At 45.2% G+C, this 13,241-nt stretch overlaps 1 protein-coding gene and 1 long non-coding RNA gene across 4 annotated transcripts; one reads left to right on the top strand and one right to left on the bottom strand.

The window, feature by feature from the left end:
* Positions 1–5,354: 5,354 nt before the first annotated feature.
* On the top strand, positions 5,355–10,622 carry LOC102553013 (uncharacterized). Its single transcript, XR_361427.5, has 3 exons — positions 5,355–5,788; positions 7,412–7,617; positions 8,745–10,622. It is a non-coding gene; the product is annotated as an uncharacterized LOC102553013 (long non-coding RNA).
* On the bottom strand, positions 8,625–12,972 carry RGD1562699. Of its 3 annotated transcripts, none has more exons than XM_039096683.2 (5): positions 11,316–12,972; positions 10,782–10,844; positions 9,393–9,507; positions 8,904–8,970; positions 8,625–8,817 (listed from the first exon to the last, which is right to left on the bottom strand). In XM_039096683.2, exons 1-5 carry the CDS (start codon positions 11,406–11,408, stop codon positions 8,649–8,651), a joined length of 507 nt encoding a protein of 168 aa, XP_038952611.1. In that variant the 5' UTR covers positions 11,409–12,972; the 3' UTR covers positions 8,625–8,648. The 3 variants fall into 3 exon arrangements, with proteins under 3 accessions (XP_038952611.1, XP_038952610.1, NP_001099611.1); XM_039096682.1 differs by having other exon boundaries at positions 8,904–8,994; NM_001106141.1 differs by lacking the exons at positions 10,782–10,844; positions 11,316–12,972 and having other exon boundaries at positions 8,904–8,994; positions 9,393–9,497.
* Positions 12,973–13,241: the final 269 nt, after the last annotated feature.

Genomic DNA, 13,241 nt, shown 5'->3' on the forward strand with positions numbered 1-13,241 from the left:
TAATCTAAACTGAGTTTTCCTATAAGGATATATTTAAGAGATGCCTCTCTTAGGAAATGTAAAAGAACTACCAGATGTCCCAGAAATTTACAAATGACATGAGATCAGCATATCAAAGAGATATACTGTTAATTAGTCTCATGTTGGCTGAAGCAATTTTAATAACCTAAACAGGGAATCACACTCAGTGTCCACCAATAGATGGGTGGAGAGAGGAACTGTGGCAGGAATATGAATAGTTCAGAGTACACTACACACTGAGTAATAGATGGTCTGTGGTTTTATGCAGATGAACCCAGGAGAGCCACTTTAAGAGAAGCAAGCTGCATACAGAATGGCATGCATGGTTGCCCTTATGTGTGGAATCTTAAAACGTCAAATTTACAGGAAGAAGTGTCATGGTGATTGCCAGGGTCAAGAGCGTGGCAGCTGGGAAGATTCGGGGAGACTTAGTCCAAGATTATGAAGTTTCAGTTTGAAAAATGTAAACTCGAAATGTATATTGTTCCATGTCAACTCAACATTCTGAATACACACACAGTGAATTAACACGTATGTTAGTTAGCTCCATTGAGCCACTCCGTTATACACACATTTCAGACTTGCATGCGGCACATCCTAAGTATATACAATTTCTGTCAATTAAAATGTTTTTACTTTTTTCAGGTTATCAAGATGTCTCCTATCAGGTAAAGGTCTTTCTCAACAGTCCCAAGCCTGAGTTAAATCCCGGGGACCCACATGCCACAAAGCAAAAAGTGATTCTTGTGTGTTGTCCTCTGACCTCCGCGGGCCTGAACACATACACACTAAATAAATAAATGTCCTTTTAAGGGGGAAATTTTTTAAATTAAAATAATCCTTGCTGAAGAAAGAGGAAGGGAGGATAGAGAAGGAGACAGAGAGACAGACAGACAGACACACACACACATAGACAGGTGCACTCACGGTGGAGGGGGGAGAGAGAGAGAGAGAGAGAGAGAGAGAGAGAGAGAGAGAGAGAGAGACCATTTCCTACTATGAATCTCATCCAGGAAGTTGGCAAATGTGCTGTTAATGGATTTGAAGTAGATGAGAGAACAGGCAAACAAACCAGGAGGAAAAAAAAAATCTCGACTCATTAAGAGTCAAAAGATTCTTTTAGCACCCAGTGGCAGGGTGGCACCCCAGCTTCCCCCCCCCCCCGCCTCTAAGTTACACCAATATGTAGAAATCAGTATTTTGTGTTTGTATCTTTAGATGGTTGTTGGATGTCTAAGGAGATTGTTCACCTCTTTAAATGGGTCATACAGAGGACTAATACAGAAAGCAAGTTTAAGGTATGTTTATTTGATCAATGCCCAAGTTTTTTAGTACACCAAGGATGCAAAGACATGAAGGGCTGCTGTTGTTTGCTTATATTGGGTAACAAGCCTAATGTTAAACATGACCCTTGCAACTGCTCCCTAGCCTTTTCCAGTCAAAGGTACTTTGATGCTAGAATAAATGTCAGTATAGTTCTATGTTGAAGAAACAAGAGTTTTATGGAAGGATTTCACCCTGTCCAGCAGGGGTTTTTTTTTCCCCCAAACAGCTTAAAATTATTTTTGAAGGAAATACTTAAAAATCTATAGTACACCCCAAGAAGTGGCATGAACTGAAACAATCACTTCAAATTACGATAGTCTCTGGTTCTCTCACAGCCTCTGTTCGTTACTTCTGAATTTTCAGTCTGAAAATGAGTTGCAGGAAAAAAGCCAACTGTTACCACCGGGAACTGAAAGTGACAGCTATCCACTGACAAGCATCATGCGGAGCCAGAAATGAGATTTATCTTTGAAAAAGAGAACACTGAAGGCCTTCCAGGATGTGAGGTCATTTCTTACAATCTATCCATCAGAAATAACTTTTTTTTTAAAAAAGGATTTCTCTTAAGCCAGGTGGTGGTGGTCACCCCTTTAATCCCAGTGCTCCAGAGGTAGAAGCAAGCTGGTCTCTGAGTTCTAGACGAGCCTGGTTTATTTACATGGTCTGCAGAGCAAGTTCATGGACAGTCAGGGCTACACAAAGAAACCCTGTCTCAAAAAAAGAAGGGGGGTGGGGGATTCATTTTATTTCATTTCATTTCATGTGTATTAGTGTTTTGTCTGCATGAGTGCAAGTATACCTGTGCCTGGTGCTGGAAGATGCCAGAAATGGACATCAGGTCCCCCGGAACTGGAGTCATGGATAGCGGAGAGACATCATGGACACTGAGAGCCAAACTCAGATCCTTTACTAGAGCAATGAGTGCTCGTAACTGCTGAGCCAACTCTCCAGTCCCCCAGAAATAACTTTTTAAGACCAGAAGTCCTAAAACCGGGCTGGAGAGATGGTTCAGAGGTTAAGAACACCGACTGCTCTTCCAGAGGTCCTGAGTTCAATTCCCAGCAACCACATGGTGGCTCACAGCCATCTGTAATGAGATCTGATGCCCTCTTCTGGTGTGTCTGAAGACAGCTACAGTGTACTTATATATAATAAATAAATAAATCTTAAAAAAAAAAAGAAGTCCTAAAACCGTTTGGATTCAGAATCAAGGCACCTAAAGAGCCCACGGAGAGTAAGCCCAATCATCTAGACCCCATTTTGCCTCACTCCTGAGACTAGTTAGAAAGCACACATCGGACTGGATGGGAAAATAAATGAAAACTCAGTGTCGGTTGGGAGGGAGGTAAGAATGAGGAAATGCACTGCAGGAGGGACTGGGGAGGGTGGTATGGTCAGAAAACGTATGAAATTTTCAAAAAAAATTGGTAAAAATATTGTAACAAAAAGTAAAAATATAAAGAAACTTAAAGACTCCATTTTCATCACAGTTGACCCATGTCAGTAAGGTTTTAAATACAGGGGACCTTGGAGAACCGCAACGCCCTTCATCAACTAGCTGGCCAATAATAAGAAAGGACTAAAATGCTGGTCCCTGCCCATTTTGACCTTGAGATTTAGGGTCATTGACTAAACATATGAGCCTCCTGAACCAATAATTTTTGTGTTCTCCTGATGAACAGACAGTCATACCAAAAGATTAAAACAGCCTATTGTTTTATAAATGGGATCTGGATAATTCCTTGTTGCTTTACTCTTTACATTAAAACACACACAGAGAGAGAGAGAGAGAGAGAGAGAGAGAGAGAGAGAGAGAGAGAGAGAGAGAGATCGCTTACTGAAAATGCAAGGTCTATGAGAAAACGACCACCTCCAGACTGTTCCCTGTTCTACCCACAGCACACATGTGCTTACATACTAGAGCACACATGTGCTTACATACTAGAGCACACATGTGCTTACATACTAGAGCACGCGTGTGCTTACATACTTCTGGGTGTTCTTTGTTCCCGATACCCAAATGCTCTCCCTCTTCAAAGAAATAACCTGATGTGTACACTATAAGAGGGAATATGGTGCTCTTGTTTCCAGTCCTAGCAGCGTAGGACACAACACACACACACACACACACACACACACACACACACACACACACACACAAACACGCGGAGCTAGCTCTTGTAAAAGTGACAAAAAGTTAAGGGATAGGATGGAGCTACTCTTTTTTTTTTTTTTTGGTTCTTTTTTTTTTTTTTTTCCGGAGCTGGGGACCGAACCCAGGGCCTTGCGCTTCCTAGGTAAGCGCTCTACCACTGAGCTAAATCCCCAGCCCCGGATGGAGCTACTCTTAATGGAAGCAGCTGGAATACGGCATAAGCAAACGCTTGCTCAGCAGCCTGTGGCAAGATCCTAGCTCCTTCCGGTGCTTTGTTCTCCCTCCCGGGTTTGTACTCTGGCTTTCCTATAGTTCTGTCTGCTATCTGCTTTAGTCCATGGAAGTTCTTGCCCTCTGACGTTAGTGTGTTAGTGTAAGACAGCTTCTGTTACAAGCAAAACCACTAGCAGACTTACAGTAGACACTCAATTATTTCTTAGGTTGAAAACTAGGCTAACAGGATCAATTACCTATTATGTTATGTCCAACACTACAATTTCCACTCTTTTTGACCTTGTTCCAATTACATTCCAGATAAGTTATCATACTTAACAAAGGCAGGCTCTTTTTGATATGAGTCAAATAAAAACAAACAAACAACAACCAAAAAAAAACTTTAAAAAACCTAAACTAGGCTTGATATTATTTCTCCCAAGTGTTCTGTGAAATGTCTGTCATAACATTCCGGATGGCTGAAACAAAGAAAGAGGGAAACTTAGAATATGGTCTGGGGAGTTGAAACCAGAAAGAAGGGGTATGAAAGAGAGATAAATGTTTTCTAAGAGAACATCTGAAGGTGTGCTAAGTGTATGGATGGGGTTGGGGGGGGACCTGGAGAAAGGGAAGGGGGGGAAACAAAAAGTACTAACACACACACACACACACACACACACACACACACACATCTGCTTTCACTGGCTCTATTAAACCAGGACAGATCGTTTGATCTGTAGATTCTCAAGAACATCTTCACCTATCCCATGTCCTTAGAGGTCTCCTCTTTCCTAAAATAATCTGCATAGGGAGTGTCACAAACCTACCCGTTTAAAATGTAAAAGACTTGGTGTTCAGAATGACCCTAAGAATTCTACCATCTTGCTATCAATTTACACCAAGATAAAGAATTTACCGGAGTGTGTCCTGCTGGTTTATGTGAGCACAACCCCCCAAACTAGGTTACCCCAAATTTAAAATTCACTAAGCCAAGTCCAGTGAGGAAGAAAGAAAAGGCCATTTTCTGAAAACACTGCTCGCACAGCGGAAGGATTCAGTGCTAGCTACCCCCACCCCCACTCCTGCCATGCCCGATCTCCAGGGAGCTGATGCTCAACCCTATCCCAATAAACCTAGAAGAACACTTCCCACAGAAGGTCGCTGATACTTAACAGTAGTTTCTAAAAGATTGGGGGGAAAGAAATACTGGAAGAGTGCTTAATTGACTTGGTTGTCGTGCATAACGTGATTTCTGTAAAAATGAGTTATAAAAATAAGTTCAAATTGTAACGAAAATCCATATACATGTCTTTCAGTAGACCAATAAGAGACGTGAAGCCTATGTATTGGCTTCTGTGCTTGTCTAGTGTAGATAGGAAGACAAAGGCGTTGGGTCAATTCATCAGACCACGTCCTCTGTTGTAGCATCTGTTATGCTGCTCAAACTATACTGGCCCTTTACCTTGTACTCAACACTGATGCTCCTTGCTCTGAGGACACGGGTATTTCTTTCTCCGCAGGACAAACATTCATCTCTCAGAACTGGTACAAGAGTACCAGGCCACCCACTGCCCTGGCAGCTGCGGAGACTCAGGGACTTGTTGCTGGGAGTCCGCCTCTCCCTCTCCGGTCAGGCGTGGGTGGGGACAGCTGCCCCATTGCTCCCTGAGTTCCGAGAGCCCGCCCGAGGGGAGTGGAGCGCTCTCCTAGGTCCGGAGCACCGCGCCTAACCCATCCTCCCGCTGAGGTCGCGGGGTCGAGGGCACCCCAGGGCCCAGCCACTCTTCTGCCTTCCCCGCAGCCTCCCCACCCCCATTCGGCTCTGGAATCGATAGTGGGCGCTGATTTTTCACAATTGCAGCTGTCTGATTCATCAGTGAATAATTAAATCAGAGGCAGCCAGGCCTGCCTGGCGTTGGGATATAGGGGGCCCCTCCTAGATCGTTCAAACTGGGAGTTGTTGGGAAGCTAAGAGGACCGCCTGCCTGCGCCTAGGCTGGGAGAGCTGTCTGGAGGGGGCGCCTTTCTGGATGTGATTGGAGGTGTTGGGAGTCGGCCTGGCTGCTGAGGAAGGTGAGGAAAAGTGGAGCGCTCCATAGAGGCCTTGCCCGGGCTCGACAGCGCCTTCCTTTTGATCCAACCAGCACACTCACACTCAAGTCCCTCGCTCGGAGCTGCGGTCGCTTTTTATGCAGACACCCTTCTCTGCCCGACTTTCCGAAGGAACAGGAAATCCACCCTCTGAAGGCCAGTTGCCTTTGAGGAAGATAGAAGCGCCTAGAAACGGCATTGATTTAGACATCAATCCTGATCTCCTCCCTTCTCCCTCCCCCTCCTCTCTACTGGCTGGGCCGCGCCGTCCCCTCCTCATGAAGGAAACCTTCACCAGCGGGATTCGACTGGCTGGCAATCAGAACCGCTCACTCAAGGCCCTACAGACTGCACAGCAATCCTCCGACAGCCCGCATGCTATCCCTCAGGGTCTCCAACCTACCCTCCACAGCCTCAATCCCGCACCCACCGTTTCCACGTCCACCCTGCCTCCATGACCTGAGCACCAGCCACCCCCACAACCTTGATACCAGCCTCAAGGACCTCCGGCCTCCAACCACCCTCAGGCTGGAGGCCAACGCCCTGGGCCACGTTGCCCAGTCCCTACGGTATCCGCCTTCTGAAGAATGTGGGGGCTTCTTAAGATCTGGTACCCAGCCTGTTCCCTGTACACCAGGGCCTCCACACCTATCCCCAGGGCCTCGACGCCCTCCTGGCTTATCTCCAACCCCACCCCTATGGTCTGGATTACCACTAGCCCACTCAGTCGGCTCCACGTCCGGGCGTTCCGCGAAGCAAACGCTATGTCCTTGGGGCCAACAGGTCTCCACGGCCCTCCAATTCGCAGGGTGGCCGATTGGTTCGCTCAGCCCGGGATCTGAAGGTCTTCGGAGCTCAGTTTCCTTCTCCGCAGTCCTACCAATTAAGTCCGGCCGGAGAGCTCTCTGGTTCCCAGGACAAGTCCGGCTACTAGGTTGACCACAGCCCCTTGGTCACCTGCAACTCGCGCGGCCGCCAGTGTTGATTTCAAATTACAAGCGTTTGCAAGCAAAACGATTCAGAATTCTTAAGGTGACATCGAGACAGTTTTGCGCGCATAAATTTCTCCTAAAACAACCTCAAAATGCTTGGTGCCTTTTAATAGTATTAGCTCGAAAGATAACTCGGAACGATACGATTTTTTTTTTAATTTCTGTGAGAGCAGAGAGTTAAAAAGTCTTTAAAATTGTACGATTTTAATAAACAAAACGGATTCACATAAATATTCTTAAACCCCCTGTTTTATTAGTTTCCGAATAAATATATATATTTTAAGTCGAAAATTCTGTTTCTCCAGTTTCAATTCTGGCCAGTGTCTAAAATACTTTAAGCTCAAAAAAATCTTCTCCTGTGGTACCTACACAATTTAAAGATATTTTAAACTCTCGTTTTTATTGAGAAAGTACTAGGTATTCGTAGTAATGAATAAACAATGCTAAACCCTCAAAACGTGTTATTTGACGAACAAATAAATGGTGGTTTTCAGAGGACAATAAGAGCAGTGGTGCTGTATTTAGTGTCTCCGGGCAACTTAAAAACTGTTCCATTTTCAAGGAGCTAAATTTGTCCTTTTCACAACCAACTGCAACTTTTGCCTTTCTTTAGAAAAGACAACAAAAAGATTTCACGCGCAACTTGACCCAGACAAAGGGACCTCATGCCCAATCTCCTTTTGAAAGGTGACAACTGACAAAAAAGGAAAACTTTATCTTCAGCCTACTTGAGCAGTACATCTGGAAACCCTCTTTAAGAAGAAGGTGTAACGGAAGTCATTTACCAACCCTAAACTGACTTTGAGGCTAAAGTGACAGGTAAACGGGAACTGAAAACTGGTGCCGTTGGACTGGGGAACTTGAAGTCCAGGCAGTCTGGTTGGGGAATTCCTTGCCCTTGGGTTTCAAGTTGTTTATTTAAAAGTTTCAAGTTGTTTACAAGAAAAGTAACCATCTCTCATCTCAACTGTCACAAGCTCTTCCCTCACCCAAAGAAGTCTTCTAATTAGAGCCCTCAACTTTCTCCATACACTTTATTACGATTACTTTTTTTTTTTAACTAGGGGGAAAGTGTTTCTCCAAGAAGCTTCAGCAATGTTGGCAGCCTAACACACACACACACACACACACACACACACACACACACACACACACACACACACACACACACCAGGAAAGGGTATGGTGGGCTGGACAAGAAAGGTGTCTTGACAAAGTCTATACTATCAAGATTCAGCTATGGTCTGTCCAGCTCAGAGGCTCCAATACCCTCTGTTGCTAGAACTCCTTCAGCCTGAGAGAAAGCGGGGAGAGGGGAGAGAGAGCCAGAGAGACAGTGCACAGCTAGAGAGAAGCTGGGCACCAAACTTTAGCAGTCTCCAATCTATGGGAATAGAGAAGGATTAGCATTAGCCAACCTAGTCCCTGGGTGTAAAACTAAACAGGTGGGCCCACTGGTTGATTGGTTGCCCCTTCCAGCCTGCTCTCAAGCATAACCCCACCTCACCCACCCATCCAACTCCACCTTCCAGCCTTAGAATTGAGCTTGTGGCTCCAAGAAAATGCTTCTCCTGAAGCAGGCTTTCATAGCTTCATTCCCACCCACCTCCAACCCCCAAAAGGCCAAATAAGCTGGAGGAAAAAAAGACGAGAAAAAAAATAGCTGTCTTCATCCCTAAGCAAACTGTCTTCTGCCAGTGATACAAGTTAGGAGCAGGCTTTTTGAAGGATCTGCATGCCTAGATTTTACTTTTCATATGATTCGTAAGAAAGGGCACCCCCCCCCACACACACACACACACGAAAAAACTGATTTGGCCTCAATCAACAGAAAAAAAAACTTTAATGATTCATTTGTTTGTTGTTTGCTTGTTCGTCTGTTGTTTTAAATTTCCTAGACCCAGCAGGACATCTGAAAAGCCTTGATAGATTTTTCTTTTTTTCAGGCTGAGAAGCTCGAGAGACTTGGCCCTACGCTTTAGTTTTAGTTTTCTCCTTCCCGTGTTCAACCAGCCCGAGCTTTCAGACACAAGAAAATTGAAGTTAATGGAGATCTCAAACAGAGCCACAATTCTGAAGCCTCCCTCTCTGCCACAAACACCCACCATGCATCTGCACGTGTAATCGTGTAATCGCAGAGCCTCGCCGGCCGGGTCTTCATTACAAGGGACTCTGAGGAAAAGCGAAGAAGACTCTCTGTCGTTAAAAGGAAGCCTCGATTATCACCACCATTATTTGTGTATAACAACATAAGAAATGTCTTTCTCTTCTTGAAATTCCGCCCCCCCCCCACAATATTGAAACAGCGTTTGTTGTACGATTTATATAAATGCTTGAGGCCTTACTGGAAAACTATTACCATTCAATGGCTAGGAAATTGCTCTCCTTCCCTAAAAGAGAAAGAAAGAAAGAAAGAAAGAAAGAAAGAAAGAAAGAAAGAAAGAAGGAAAGAAGGGAGGAAAGAAAGGAGGAAAGGAAGGAAGGAGGAAAAAGAAAGGCTGGTGTAGCAGCAGAAGCAGCTACACAGAAGCAACAAAAACTTTCTCCTGAATAATCCTCCCTCGAACAATGACAAAGAAATGATATTGACTTACCCAGGAAGGGATGGTGTGTTTGATAAGGGGGGTACTTTTTTGTGCGTGTGACGATTTTTGTCCCGGAGCTACGCAGACAGCTGCAATTCATGGGCGATGTTGATTCCCAGAAAGGCTGTGGATTGGCATGGGGTCTGCATCTCACAGACCCTGATCAATACCCCTACACTCACACGCCAGATGGTTTGGGGAAGGGCAAAAATAAAATAGCCCCAAACAGCCCACCATCATCTCCCCCCACCCCCTTTGGTACTGTTCAGATAAACCTAGCTGGAGCATGAATGTATTGGGGCCAGTATAAAACCCGAATACATTCTGAGTGTTTCTGTGTTTTTTTTCTAGCCTTCCTAGACAGAACTATAGCTACTCCTGGGGGTGTTTGTTTGTTTGTTTGTTTGTCTGTTTGTTTTGTTGTGCTTTAAAAAAAGACCCGATGGTATCTTATCCGGAGGGTATTGACTTTGGGGAGGGGGTCTGTTTGTATTTTTTCGTGAATAATTCATGGGGTTCCTGTTTTAACTGAATCTCCCCAGTTTTAACATGGAAAAAAATACAAATGAAAAACGGATAGTATTTTCAGTGTTTTCGTAACATTTCTAACTTAAGCTCGGAGTTCTTTTTCTCCTACTATGAAAAAACAAAAAACCTAGTCGAACATTCTATCTGTACTCATTCACATTTCTGACTGTAAAGGACATCTGACCTGCAGATGTGATATACCGGAGAAGTAGAATCCTCCAGGTCCTGACACAATGCCTGACACAGGTCCTTGGATTCTAACAGGAACAGGCTATTGTGGCAGGACATTTCCATAGACTATTTGTGAATCAAATGCTGGGGAAGGAGGGAGAGGGGCATATAAGTTCACATTAAAAGGCAAACCCCTGACCTAAAGAACTTGTTAAGCTTAAGGCAGAGCATGGGGTTAAACAAGAGCTGACTAAAAAGCAGCCCTTTCCTTTTGTTTTATCAAAGACATAATAATAAGAAAGCATCACCAACACATTACAAATTTTCACTACTATTGCTACAATTAAAATTGTCTAAGTGGAAGATAAGTCATGTTCCCTCTTTAGGAAGGAAGGGAAGGGGGCATGTGAAACCTAAATCAGTAAAAATTAGAGTGCTAAGTAAACAAGCCCTTTCATTTCCCCCTTAATTAGGTTCTGAGTTGGAATATAAACCGTCAAAGCTATTAGAAAAACATCGTGGAAAAAAAATCTGCTCTAATTTAACCCAATGAAATTATACACAAAGAAGCCCAATTCGATTTCACGATTTTCCTGAGATCGTCAATATTGATTGAGAGGAGGGGGGAGAGGGATGGAGGGAGAAAGGGAGGAGGGGGAGAGGAGGAAGCCAGGCAGCAGCGAGAAAAACGCAACTCACCTTGCTGCTCTCGGCTCTACAGCACGGAAACGTAATTCCCAGGAGCAGAGTTATCTTGGTGGTCTGGCGAATTAGTTTAGCATTTTGAAAGAAATATTTAAATGAAAATTTATATGTTTAGGGTTCTGTTTGCATGAAGCACCAGCCTAGGGGTCACTGATTACTCCTTGAGCCTGGAACCAGGACAACAGCAACTGTAAGATACCTTCTGCACTAGAGTCCACCAGAGAGACTTTTCCCAGCCCTGCCCTTCCCTGTTGTTTTGGGGGGTTCTATCAATGAACACTAGGGGACCAAAGCAGGTTGCTGTCTGGAGAACTTTTGTTTGACTAGGTGTGTATTTCAGACATTAGCTAATTCGTATTTCCCTGGGTCCAGTCACCAGAGATACAGGGAAGGATGCATGAGGGGACGAAGCCAGAGTGTAGAAAACTACATTATTTCACTCGTCTCTTTTATAACAATAAAGATGTGAATAGCTAGGAAACTAGCGACCTGGGGCGTGCTTCTTTCTTACCCAAGCTTCTTTCTTACCCATGTCCTAGAGGATGCTATTGGAAAGAATAATTGGCAGCATGTTGACCAAAAGCTCAACAAAGTTGATCTATGAACAACATCACCGGACATTCATGGGTGGTAAGTAGGGTGTGTCTGTGGCTGGAAAAGAGGACAGAGCAGCAGAAAAGGTCACTTCGAGAAGAACTGTTGTCCAAATGAATCAAACCATTCTCTAGTCCCAAGAAGGCACATACAGTATTGTGGGCTGTCCTTGTTTTCTTATCAAGTTTTCTCTAACAGCTGGAAATGGTCGGAGGGGGCAGTCTTAAGAAGACCCCCTGCTCTTCTTTTGACAGCTGATCAAAAGAAAATAGGTCACGCTTCTCAAACTTATGTCCACCCTGTCCTTAATTACTGTCTCTTTAAACAAAGGCAACATCTGCGCAACCTCAGCTCGCTTGAATCTTCGGAGGCAAACGGAGCGCAACCTGCTTTGGAAGAATCTATTGCTTTTACGGCTTTCAGTGCACAGTGTCGGCCTCTCTGGCTGTCTTCAACCACCCCCTCAACCCCCACACAGTTCGCGGAAATCTCCTCCACTCCGACCTCCCGACCTGGGTTTGTCAAACAACGGTAATTCTAGGAAGATGAAAGTGTACTTTTGAAAGCTGCAGCTTTCAGAGAGCGTTCTCCCAGGTAGTCAATGCCCCAGGCTCGGATTGTAGAATGTAAATACCAGAGGAGGCTATGGTTACCTACCCACGGTAGTAACCTAGGGTGAACAGTCCTCTTAAGGATTCCAGAAAAGCGATATGAGTGAACGACTCTTTCTCTCTCTTTCTCTCTCTCTCTCTCTCTCTCTCTCTCTCTCTCTCTCTCTGTGTGTGTGTGTGTGTGTGCGCGCGCGCGCGCGCGTGCGTGTGTCTGTGTGTGTCTGTGCGTGTGTGAGTCTGTGTGTGTGCGCGCGCGTGTGTGTGTGTCTGTGTGTGTGTGTGTGTGTGTGTGTGTGTGTGTGTGTGTGTGTGTTGCTAGAGGAAAGATCCGCGGATACTGTCTCCACTTATTGCATACACCTTGTCCCCAGGAGAAGTTTGCCGGGCTGTGAATTTCAATAACAATCTTCACCCCCCAGACCCAGGGGTTCTACACTCCCTTCTTCCCCGTTCTTTGAAAGAGCAAGCATCTGGTCACCTCGAAACCGCAGCTGCTGAAATTTTAGTCTCGTTTTGCAATCTAGTAGGGCCCTTCTGAAGCCTCATAACTGAGAGATTTATGGGCTGGCCAAATAATTAAGTGATGTTATTGTGTTAACTTTGCATGCATTAGGGCTGCTTGGGCCGCCGTCAGTGTAAACCTTCCGCCGCCGCCGGCCCCAGCTCTCAAACAGTCCAGGCGTTCGAGTTATTCTCTCCCATAGATTATGCACATACCAATCTCGGAAAATTACCGTGCATTAGAACACATTAGCGCCTGCATTTTAAAAGCTAGCCTGCTAGCTCCCTGCGAGCGACTCTCGGGAAGTGGCTAGCTAGGAGGCGCGCGTTTGTTTTTACCGTACGACAAGCTTACAAGAGTGAAGAAAGCTTTGAGGTGAGACTAAAGAAGCCGAAGCAATCAGCCCAAATCGTTGCTGCTCAAGAGAGGCAGAAAGCGGCATCTCTCACATAATCCCCCTTAGTCCGCCGCACTCTTGCTTCTTTCTCTCTCCTCATCACCCCCCCCCCCGTCTCCTCCCTTCTCCTTGATGCTTGGTTCTGGGAGCAAAAAAAAAAAAAAAAAAAAAAAAAAAGGGGGTGGGGGGGGCGAACCGAGCTGTCAGCCAAACCTGAAACGCTCGGCCCCGCCCCTTCTATATCCATTGGCAACTGCTCGGAGAAGGTCTGCCTTTCGAGGCAGCTCCTACCGCCGATTGGTTTCTCCTCATGCCCATCGGGCACGGTCCCGCCCCGGGCCCGGGAGGAT

The sequence above is a fragment of the Rattus norvegicus genome, chromosome 18 (genome assembly GCF_036323735.1).
Source record: "Rattus norvegicus strain BN/NHsdMcwi chromosome 18, GRCr8, whole genome shotgun sequence".
Classification (NCBI taxonomy): Eukaryota; Metazoa; Chordata; class Mammalia; order Rodentia; family Muridae; genus Rattus; species Rattus norvegicus.